The sequence below is a fragment of the Hippocampus guttulatus genome, chromosome 5, assembly GCF_054856545.1.
Source record: "Hippocampus guttulatus isolate MCC_2025c chromosome 5, RoL_Hgut_1.0, whole genome shotgun sequence".
Lineage (NCBI taxonomy): Eukaryota > Metazoa > Chordata > Actinopteri > Syngnathiformes > Syngnathidae > Hippocampus > Hippocampus guttulatus.
In genome coordinates this window covers 14,400,767-14,412,873 of record NC_141265.1, presented here as the reverse complement: position 1 = coordinate 14,412,873, position 12,107 = coordinate 14,400,767, and the positions used below count along the sequence as shown (strand labels likewise).

The window sequence follows — 12,107 nt, the reverse complement described above, 5'->3', positions numbered from 1 at the left end:
AGTCCTTTTGGGCTGTAAAACAGCCATTGAGGACCTTATTTTACGAGTGCACACTTCTGCACTTTGCATGTTTATGGCCAACATTTGGAACAAATGGCACGCATTGGCTGGAACAACACAGATAAATCTTGTCAAGTCACAGGCGGGGACGCTGAGAGAGTGCCTGCACTCAGTGGCGCTCAGTGGCTGACGCCAGGAGTGCTTGCATTATTCAATTAATACCCGAAAGGGGCACAATTTATGCGGCATTTAGCGACACGGGCCGGGGGTGGGGGGGGGGGGGGGGGCAAACACAAAACATACGGCTCCCCGCAAAAGGCAGACTTGTGTTTTCTTCCTGAGGAAAAAGACTGGACTCCCCCTTCCATTTTGCCAAATCAAATATACAGTGAGAGCAAGCTAAAAGGCACTTTCAATCAACCGCCGCGGGTCTTTCTGTCAATCCGTGAACAACAACAATCTAGCCTACTCGGAGTGGTCCAAGTCAACATCCATTCCCCAATAAATTCAATCAGCGAGGCCGCGCGTGCTTGTGTGTCCCTCTGACAGTTACGTCGACAAAAGATCTTTTTTTTTTCCAAGATACACCTGCACGCCGAAACCGTGGTGAATATTCAAGGCCATTCGTTTAAAGTTTGGGGAATACAGAATTTGAATGCACTTCACTTTGCGCGGCAATGTCGTTCCCCATTTCAAAATGACGGCGGGTGCAAAAATCGTCTTATGAGAGAGCTGAGCAGCAGAGTTGTCAGGCCGCGGCTAATGACATTGACGTGGAGGGGGCTGCACCCCAGAGTGATTTCCTGACAGTTGGAGAGCCAAAAGCAGCGCTCGCCGGCTCATCATGGGCCTGCCCGCGCTCTCATTATTCGGCCACAAATGGAAATGCAAATCGCTCGCTTGCCGCGGACGCCTCAAATTTATTAAACTAAAAGGTTTAATTTCCATTTTTCTCTGCATCAGCTTTATTTATAAATGTCGTGCCCTATGAAGACCCTGTTATTTTCCCCTTCTCCTCCAGGCTCTTTACAAATCTGCTCATTAATATGGAAATGGGGAATCAATGGGGGCGGGGGGGGGGGTCTTTCGAAGGGCGTTGTGTGTAATGTGCTCTGACTGGTCATCACAACAAACATGTTTACATATTCACACAGAACTAATGTCCACACTCCAAAATAAGAAAGTGATACTTTTTGTTTCTGCTCTTTTTTTTCATGACCCAAATAACATAAACGAAAGGTTTATATACATTGATTTAGTCCTAAAAACATTATATGAAATACAGTTATAATAAATGCCTTAATTGCAGAATAAGAAAATGGTGCTCAAAGGGGGGTTGATTTAATGCCTTAATAAGCGATTAACGATTTAATATAATCAGTGAACTCAAATTTAGAGAAGGATTTTTTTGCATTTGGGAAAGCTAAACGTTTTTCTTCAATTCATGAAATAAAGTCAAGTCAAGTCAAGTCAACTGTATTTATAGAGCACTTTCAAACAGCCATCGCTGCATACAAAGTGCTGTACGTGGAGATATGTACATGTACATAAATGGGACTTAAAAGAAAGTGGTAGGTTAGAAAAAATGGGAGAAAAACAAAAGTGCGAAAATCACAGAGCACAATGGTTGATAACTTTTTTTTGGGGGGGGGGGAGTTTCACAGAAGTAGCCTTTATTTTGCATTCAGGTTATCTTACATCCGATGTGTAATGCAATACACGAATGATAATAACAAAACAAACATTTGAATATATTTTGGAGATGTGCGTTCTTACATTTAGAAAGAGTCATTTCACCTTATGACGATAACATTTAAATCCACCATTTCCATTCCAATCACTCATCAGAATATTACCAGAATGACACCAGATGTTGCGGCATTAATAAGCCATAATACCAAGTCCTGCTTATCCAACCTTTCAGAACTCTAAAATAACACTCATAGACATTAATGAGATGTAATTATACGCCAGGTTCTAATTCAGGGCAATCTGGGGATAATTGCATCCACGGCTTTTAACACTTGGTCGTCAAGTTGGCGGGTGAATGACTTTCCCTCTGCCTGTGCCCGTGTCTCTACAGTCGACAGCGGAGAGTGAACTATCGCACCTATCCACTCTGGTCGGCGACCTAATGAACATTTCTAAATGGCCATGACCAGCTGGTTAGGAGACTAATGTAGCAGCTATTAGCCAAAGTGGTTGTTTCCACACACGCACATGCACGCGCACGCGCACACGCACACATACACGCACACACTCATGTGGACTGCAGTATTCGAGACAGAGGATGGGAGGACGAGGGCGGACATTTTCGCCGTCTTTTCCCTTTAGGCACACGTGTAGAGTGCATACACAAAGACGGGCAGTCACAGCCATCCATGGCTTGTTTATCTTTCACATTGTGCAGCAAACAAACCATGCGACAGATTCTAAACCATTAGAGTGCCGATTAGGGCCTCAAGGTGTGTGTGCATCTGATTAGGAAAATTCAGTTTTACTCAAGGTCTAAGCACTGCGGTTGCAGACCACTGACCATTGATTATTCATAGAGTCTGTGATTGGGTCCATTAATACGAGATTAGGGGAGGAACGGATGCTCACTTTGTGTGCGTGTGTGTGTGTGTGCGTGTGTGCGCGCGCGTGCTTGAAAAGAAGGTGAATTGTAATGAATGTGCATTCAGTGTTTAGAGTCCATCATTGGGTTCAGTATAAAATAAGCATTGAGTGCAAAAAGCAGACCTAGCAGTTAAGAGTCAAATTTGCAAATATGCAAAATGTATACCAGACATGAGTCTTCAATAAAACCAAAGAGGTACCTAAGTGCCTTTTGTTCAAATATGACCAATAAGATTAAAACAATAAAATTGGGAATATCTTAAGCGCCGTCGTTTACAGCAATACCGTAAGATTTCCACCTAATAGCATTTGTTCTCCAATTGAAACTTAATCTGGGTAAATGGTGCTTAAATGTTTAAATCACATTTACAGGCTGTCAACTCATCTGATGTTCTTCACATGGTCACCCTTCGTTTGAATGAAAATAAATTGGAGGCAAATGAGAAAAAAAAGATTCTGCCAAAGGGACACCGAAGCGGCGGCTGGCGGCATTATAGCGCCCCCAAGTGGCTGGTACAAGAACGCCGGGCGACTCGCACCCCACTGGCTCTCTGACTGTGTTGAGGGCCAAAATAATTTATATGCTCTGATTTTTACAAGAAAGAAACCATCATTATAGATATTATGAAAGTGATAATCCTCATTGGCAGCAGAGATCATCGACACAGCAGATGCTTCCATTGCTAATCATCCTCATCACCATTAGCGCCATCACCATTAACGTCCTCATTATTATCACAAGGAGGAAACGGGCTGTCGAATTTAACCTACAGGAGTTTAAAATACTATACAGCGGGCGTAGTGTTTACGTAGGGGATTGCCCGTGCTGCAATAGGAGCTCCGGCATATACATACACTGTACTTTTACAAACCCGGGATTCACGGTAAATGATGTTGACACACTGTTAGGTCCATTAGCCCAAAACGTCATGTACAGAGTTAAGAAAGATTTAAAATTCCAACCTCACAGTGGTTGTGTTTGTCAACATAGATCTGCCCCACTTTAGTTCGAACACACGCACACGCACGCGCACGCGTACACGCACACGCACGCGTACGCGCACACGTACAAGCACACGTACGCACACACGGAATTCACGGTAAATGATGTTGACACACTGTTTGGGCCATTAGCCCAAAACGTCATGTACAGAGTTAAGTAAGATTTAAAATTCCAAGCAGAAGATTAAATTCTAAAAAGGCCCTGCTTTTAAAAGAGTTGGGACCGACTATCGCTACCGTTAAAGCTGTTTAATATTTTGTTATCTCAAATCCTTGCTTGTATGGAATTAGAAATACCTACAACCATCAGAGATATCTATTATTCACATAGCAGATATCTGTGCAGCTCAATTGTAGATTTCTGTCATAACAACGATGTATTTATAATGCAATGACGTCATTTAACCAAGGCCCACTTCCGTTACAGATACAGTAACCGAAATGAAATTACAACTTTGGATAAGAAAATATAGTTAAGGGATATCGGAAATGTTCTTTCTGACTGGGCCAACCTAAATTGTGGATATCTGCAACACCCAGTGGCGGGCCGTGCATTTCAACCTTAGGCCTTCAGTGACGTCACATACATTAACACAATACAGTATAGGCTCGTCAAGCAGCACTTAATTTCAGGAGCATTTAAAACCATCAAGTATGCATTCACAATTAAGAGCAGGAAACTAAATGTACACCAACCAAAACAATAACAAAACTATTCTTTGAAAATAAAGTAAACAAATCATTTGCATTTTGAGAATCGGCTATACAACAGCAAATAACTGACGATGTTGAGCAGCTGAGATTGATCGAACTTTAGTGCACGAAGGTGACTACAATGCGCCATTATAAATTGCAGGTGAGCAGATTTATTTGATACATTTTTGTATCTTCGTCATTTTATTTCGTTACCATTAATTTAATACTAACGAAATAAAATGACAAGAAGAAATGTAAAATGAAATTCATTTACTCACCAATGTAGTGCCTGTTCACTGAGCTGCACATCTACGCGAGTGTCCCCAAACGTTTTTAACGTTTGAGGACACTGTAGTTTGTAAGTGCCCAGCCGTGCTCTGATGTTTCCTTGCTGCCTTGGTAAAACAACTTAAATGGGTAAATACAATTTGGCTCCAATCACCAAATCGGTCCGTTGCAAGCAATCGGCATTCCCAGCAGTACAATTTGCAGCGTTTCTCAGAGGCTGTGCGCCACGGGTACCGTTCATAATTGCTCGTCTGAAAATGACGGACAAACCCTTTTGCTTGCTGGGACAGGCTAGCTAGCGCAGGAGTTGGGCGACCCCTTTGCACAATATCCAGCTTTTCGTGGAAGGTCCGTCTTGAAAATTGTCTGGAAAGTAGTTCTGTAACCAGATCAACGTCTTCTTCTTCGGCCGTTTTGGGTTAAAATGCAGTGATAGCTCCCTCTAGCAGGCGCTAATCCAATCACCGAACGCGCACGTCTAGTCTCGACCGGGGCCAGGAACGCTGGCCCCGGTGCGCAGACTCGTGATCTGATTGGCTCTTGCAACCTGACTGTGCCCGTTCATTTACAGCGCACAGGGGCCTGCTCTGTTTAATCCGAAGGCCTTACCTAGCAACACAAGCTATCTGAAAAATGATTGGTTAAAATCTCTACCATAATAAAAAAAATATTTATCGAGTGGCTTTCAATGTTATTTTAAATAACATTGATGTTATTCAAAATAACATCAATGTTATTTAAAATAACATTGAAAGCCACTCTAACTAAGTGGAAATAATATGACGTAAAGAATACAGAGAATAATTTTGTTTACATATTTATGAAAATAAAATTACATGAATTAAATTTATGTTATTGTATGGATGTTTAGGCCAGCAGAGAAGGCCTTGCTGGCCCTGAGGGTCACCACTGGCAACACCCATCCAGTCGAATTGTAAAATGTCTCGAGGGCTTGCCATACAGTCTCTTTTCACAAACCATTGAACCCGCGTCATTATTACTCTCGTTGCTTAGTATTGTGACGTCACGCTGTCCGTGGTGCTGATTGTATGACGTCACATTCCATCCGCGCGTCGCCTTTCCTTTTTCCTGGTTTTGTTGTGTGCTAACGGGGCTAGCACGGAGCGGAGGGTCCTCCATCAGCAGACGGAGGCGGAAAAAAACCGCAGGCGGCAGCGAGGGGCAGCAAAAAGCGACAGACCGAATACTGCCTGGCGAAATACCGGGACGAGTTCTCTGAAAAACTGTAAAATGTCCGACTTTGACAGCAACCCGTTCGCGGACCCGGACTTCAACAATCCGTTTCAGGTAACTAGGTACACTGTTGCTAGCATGCTAACTGTCAATACTACATCTATACGTTTAGTCCCTCGCTACACGGCTGAGTAGTATAACCAGCCACCCATTTTGCGTGTTTAATGCGTCTTGCGTCTTGCATATTAGTAGAACAGGTTGTGATCACAAGATAATATTGTCTCTGAATGAACGTCCCTAGTTAGCTAACTGTAACGCCAGCTATAGGTTTTCCCTCGTCGGAACACCATTCGCGCCTTGATAGCTCAACCGGCTACCCAGTCGGCATTGGTTATATTTAAAACAATTCCAGGCCTTCCAATATTAGACGACGGTAAACTAGTCTGGTCGTTGACAGTCGTGTTACGAAACGGCTAGCCTGGTTCACGTCAGTAGGTCTGTTAGCTTCGATGCTATCCTAGCTTAACAATGGACATAAATAAACGGTGTACTTACCGGCACTGCTGAATGTTCTCGACTTCCAGGTTGCGGTTGTGCCTCATGTCAGAGTTGCTCGCACTCTTTTGTTTAGATTTCTTTTCAATTATAGATAGACATACTGAGAGGCAGCAGGTGAGCCCTGTTTAGGAATAGCTCTCAGTATGAAGTGCAGTTGTACACCACTGCAAACTACAACCACAATATTGAACATTTTACTGTATTAATTATTTGTATTTAATTTTATTTTGTGATTGTCAATCAAAACTTTGAGAACTCCGGAAACTGCAGCTCTTGTAATCCATTACAGGAAATGCGCAGGCACAGCTAAAATTACAGTTCATGAAAGCCGTGACTGTGAACTAAAATCCCTTGTGTTGCTCTCTGTGTTTCAGGATCCCTCTGTAACACAGGTGACCCGTTCTACCCCTCCCGGCGGTCTTGAAGAATATAACCCCTTCACGGATGCCAGAACGGTCAGCGGGACTTCTGAATTCATCTCACGTTAATGAATACGCTTCGTGTGTGACCTCATTTTATATGCTTCAGTCTCTTCCAAAGTCATCAGTCCCAGGGGACAAAAAAAAAAGACAAAAGAGTACTATGGTCTAATTACTTAAATGTGAAGGGATGCTTCCTGCTGGTTTTACAGGCTGCCCCCGGTAATGCTCCCAAGTCTGCTCCGGCACCTTCGCAGAACACACAACCTGCCATCATGAAGCCCACAGAAGAGCCACCGGCTTACTCACAGCAACAAACACAGGTACGATATTGGTTGCCATCCTCTTTTTCGGACCCAATTTGACAGACCCAAATATTTTATCCTTGTTCTTTGTTTTGCCCTTTTCGGTTCATGTAGCAAAATAGCAACCTATATTGCTCTCCCTCCTTCCTACTTTCTCTCCCGCGTGCAAGACTCTTTTTCTGTGCCTCAGTGTTCCGCAAGGATTCCTTAAGTCTTTGGATCAGGCAAACACATTTTTCACTTCGGAACTACCACGATACAAACGTACACGATTGCAAGTCTTGGTTATTTCCTTGGTGAACTCTGTGTGGGTGTTCTAGGACCAGGTACGTGCTCAGGCCGATTTGCTGAGAAGGCAGGAGGAATTGGAGAGGAAAGCGGCCGAGCTAGACCGAAGGGAGAGAGAGTTGCAGTCTCACGGCGGAGCGGGTCAGTCAGTCCGGCCATCCATCACTGCTCTGTTCCTAAAACCTTTTGAGTTTCATTAGAGTGTTGACATCCGAGGAAAAACAAGCATAAGGAGCCAGCTGAGCTTTTTACACCCGAATGTGTTCCTTTTGCTTTTCTCTACTTTTATCAGGATACTAACACTCAGTTTTGACCACACTATCATTTAAATTATACTTGTCAGAGGTGGTTCAGTACAACATATTGTTTACTTTTACTTGAGGATTTTTGTGAAGAAATGCTTTATTTAATTTCTATTCAATTCAATTCAAATTCAATATTGCTTTTTATGTTCATGGTTGTTAGTCACTCAGTACTTGAGTTTTTTTTTAAACCAAATACTTTCCCACTCCCTCTCAAATACTTATTTGGAGGACTATTTTTTGACTTGAACTTGAGTCGTATCGTTCTAAAGTAACACTTCTCTTGTTGAAGTGGGATTTTTTTGGCGACTGTTGTATATGAGCGAGGCATCAACCACATCTTGGCAGGTCGTAAGAACAACTGGCCTCCCATGCCTGCCAAGTTCCCAGTGGGTCCGTGCTTCTACCACGACATCGCGGTGGACATTCCCATCGAGTTCCAGAAGACGGTGAAGATCATGTACAACCTCTGGATGTGTAAGCTGATCCCTCCGTCTTGACGGCGAAGCCCCGTTCACTCGACGCTGCCTGATTATCCATCTTCCCGTTGCGTTTCCCACTAGTCCATGCCGGCACGCTGTTTGTGAACATGTTTGGCTGCTTGGCCTGGTTCTGTGTGGATCCGACCCACGGCATCGACTTCGGCCTGGCCATGTTGTGGTTTCTGCTCTTTACGCCTTGCTCCTTTGTCTGCTGGTACAGACCGCTGTATGGGGCATTCAGGTGAGTGAGTGCAGGTCACTGTTTTATTTTTGCTCTCAAGTGGCACAATAGGGAACGCGTGGATTCCGATATCTTAAAAGTAGAACGTGGCCTTTTTCAAATGTAGTTAAAAATTTGATATAAACCAAATCATATACAGGGAAACCCCGTTAATCATGGGAGATAAGTTCCAAACCCACCTAATTGGTGAAAAGCCACACTGTAGAGCAGGGGTGTCAAACTTGTTTTTGTCGCGGGCCACATTGTAGTTACGCTTTCCCTTGGAGGGCCATTATGAATTTTGGGAATAAATAGTTTTACAATCAGAAGTCAAGAATAATGACTGTTATTGTGGATTACATATGACAATTTGAAATTTTGCTTCAGTCTTTAGCAAGCATCATGGAACTTGACATGATTTATTCGCTTTCGCGGGCCACATAAAATGGTGTGGCGGGCCAGATCCGGCCCCCGGGCCTTGACTTTGACACCTGTGCTGTAGAGAGACCACATTAGAAAACAAAAAAAGGTTTACCCCCGCAACACTCTTCAAACACTTCAATACATATTACCAAAAAAAAGTGTTTGAAAATCCGCAACTTAGACAAAGCGTTTTGTATGCACTCCTCCGTTTCCCCTACAGGAGCGACAGTTCCTTTCGCTTCTTCGTATTCTTCTTCGTCTACATCTGCCAGTTTGGAGTTCACGTGCTACAAACGATCGGCATCACTGGCTGGGGCACATGGTGAGCGAGTTTAACTGCCGCGCTCGACAGCGTGCTTGAAGTGGTGGCGCATTTTAGGTCATTGTTGTCGTTGTTTCGCAGTGGCTGGATCACAGCTCTAATGGGCCTGAACACGAGCATCCCGGTGGGCATCATCATGTTGCTCATTGCGGCACTCTTCACCACGCTCTCCGTGGGTTCACTCATCATGTTTAAAAAGGTAACGGACTCTTCCTACAAACTCACAAATCCATCTATGTACATTATTGTTAACCCTCGGTTAATGAAAGAGCAAACAAACTCAAATTGAGGTGTTCAACCAAAGTCTGTCCTCTAATTAGCATCATAGGTTTCTTCAAACTTATCAGTGGGCCTTTTTAAAGGATGACAAGTAGTCGGCGCGCTGTATGAGGACACGGCGTGTGACACATTAATGATGAGTTGTCTCAGGAGATTAGAACGCTTGACAATGATTGACAAGCACCTTAAAGTTAAAGGCAACGAGACCATCTGCAAGCATCTGGATGATCTTGTGTTGCGCATCTTCAGAAATTTAAGATCCACAGGAATGTAGCCAACCTCCCTGAACATGGCCGCAGGAGATATCCTGTCACTGGTGCGTCAACACTTTTTTTCTTTTAAAAGTCGAAGCTAATTTCAAGCACCTGCGCAGGTACACGCACTGTATCGGACCACCGGCGCCAGCTTTGAGAAGGCTCAGCAGGAGTTCGCCACTGGCGTCATGTCCAACAAGACTGTCCAGACGGCAGCAGCCAACGCCGCGGCTAACGCCGCTTCCAACGCCGCCCGCGGGGCCTTCAAACCTCATCCGTAGACACACATTCTCGCACACTGAGAGTCACAAAACTGTCTCCGCTCAATCACCCCCGATTTGCTAATATCTTCCCCCCCAAAAAAAAGTCTTCACTCCACAACTAACACTGACCCTGCTAGTGTCCTTCCCGGCCCCGAATGAGTCACGCTTCCTCCTCGTCATCTCCATTATTGGGATTAACAACCCCACACCTAAAAATAACCCCCCCGTTCACCTTCTGTTTGACTGGATGGGTCAGTAACTCGGCAGCCACATTGAGTGACGGCATAACGTGTGCAAGTTCAAGCACACTCAACGAGGTTGCTAAATCATTAGCGTCGCACATCCCGAGATGTGAGCTGCATGTCCATTTGGCTGTTTGACGGACGGACGCCTGGTAAAAAAGGAGGACGACTCAAAAGGTGTGGGGTTTTTGGTTGGATTTTTTTTTTTCCGCGCGTGTGACATTTGCCTGCGTAGCCCGTCGCACGTAGAAAAAGTCTGAAGCTGCTATCAATCTGGATGTGGCCTATCGCTATTTTTGGCTTCCTTCTCATAAAGGAGACTCTCACTCCACTCAGCAAATAGGCCGACCTAAAAGGGAGGTGACCGGGGATATGAGTCATGTGATCCACCTTGCGAAACAGATGAAATGGTATCAATGTACTTTTTTTTTTTTTTTTTTTGCTTTAATTATCTCGGTGTTAACGGCATGTGACTGAATGGTGCACATTACCCCGCATACAATGACATAGAACCTTTGTTGAGCCAAGGCACATATTTTGTTTTGTTCGACAACTTTCGGGGTACACCATCAAACAAAAAGTACGGACAGAACATTGAAAATAATGATCTCGTATCAATTTACTCACAAATTGAGTGTGAAATCGGGGCCTGTGTCACTGAACACAAAGGTATTATTCGGTTGTAAGAACGGCAACAATAAATACACAGGTTAATTGTACCTTTTGCCACCTCGTAAAATAAGCGTTTCTTTGTTCTTCCGGGTTAGATTGAGGAACAAATGTACATTATTTGCAGTGAATGTATCTTCATTTCCAGACCAATCTGAGAATTTCCGACTCGTGGTTGAGAATCACTGTGTTGAAAAGCTGTACAGACTACTGTCACCAACTGGAATTGTACTTTCACAACTCCCTCGCATTACGGGGGGTTTACGCCATACGGCAAATGACTGCACTGTTATTGTTGCAAATGATGAAGTGGAGCTTGACCGGAATGTTCCAGCTAAATTGTCGGAAGTCTAATCGCGACATTAATAACCTGACGCTAAGTTTCCGCAGTATTTCTTTTGTTTTGTTTTTTTGGATAGCACATTTCTGTTAGCTGTTTTTATTTATGACATAATTTATGTTCTTTTTGGTTCTCCACGATTTATCGTGTTACGTACATCAAACGGTGTGCTTGTATTCAAGGAATGGCTGATTAAATATGACAAATCCCTCAAGTGTTATTCTACTGTGCGTTCACAAAAGCTGTGAGAAATCTACCAAATGTCCATTTTTAAAAAATATCTCAGTTTGTGATGTGTACGTTAGACATATTTTACTTCACAAACATTGAAAGTTGTATTGTGCAAGCCGGTCTACACTTAAGAATGTGAACAAAACAAACACACACAAAAAAAGATGTGTTTTAGACCTGTGATCATGTTATTTCACTGAATCAATAGCGAAAACTAATTTAAGAGGAATAGTGTACTTGTACATTCTGTAAAGATGATTTGATGCCCCTCATTCGGAGTTGCGTTTCAAAAGAAAATTCGATGCACTCTCGTCCGGCCTTTGTCGCATGTGAAATAGTTTTCAGTTTTGTATATTTATGGTATTAACATGGAATAAAGATTTGAAAGAGACAATCTGTGGACTATTGATGGTACTATTTTCATGTCAGAAGCCATTTCCGAAACAAGTCCTGCCATGGCACATACTGTATTGTATCATTCACCATTAAATGACTATGACCTGCAACTCGTACAACTGAATTGAACAATAAAACTGACATGATTTTAGGAAACTGGAAGTAAACTGGTGACCACAAACTATTGTATCCCGAGTATCATTGGGACATTTTCACCGAGGGATGTACTCAATGTTGTCACTGACTATATTGTAGCAAAATGCTGACCCATGAAAAGAAATCTAAAAAATATATATTTATAAAAATGTGATGTGC

The 12,107-nt window shown here is 43.2% G+C and overlaps 1 protein-coding gene across 1 annotated transcript; it reads left to right on the top strand.

The window, feature by feature from the left end:
- The first annotated feature begins 5,672 nt into the window (after positions 1–5,672).
- Positions 5,673–11,790, top strand: scamp1 (secretory carrier membrane protein 1). Its single transcript, XM_086111331.1, has 9 exons — positions 5,673–5,913; positions 6,732–6,812; positions 6,989–7,099; positions 7,402–7,510; positions 8,020–8,148; positions 8,235–8,394; positions 9,017–9,118; positions 9,200–9,317; positions 9,771–11,790. The coding sequence occupies exons 1-9, from the start codon at positions 5,857–5,859 to the stop codon at positions 9,930–9,932; spliced, it is 1,029 nt and encodes a 342-aa protein (XP_085967457.1). The 5' UTR covers positions 5,673–5,856; the 3' UTR covers positions 9,933–11,790.
- Positions 11,791–12,107: the final 317 nt, after the last annotated feature.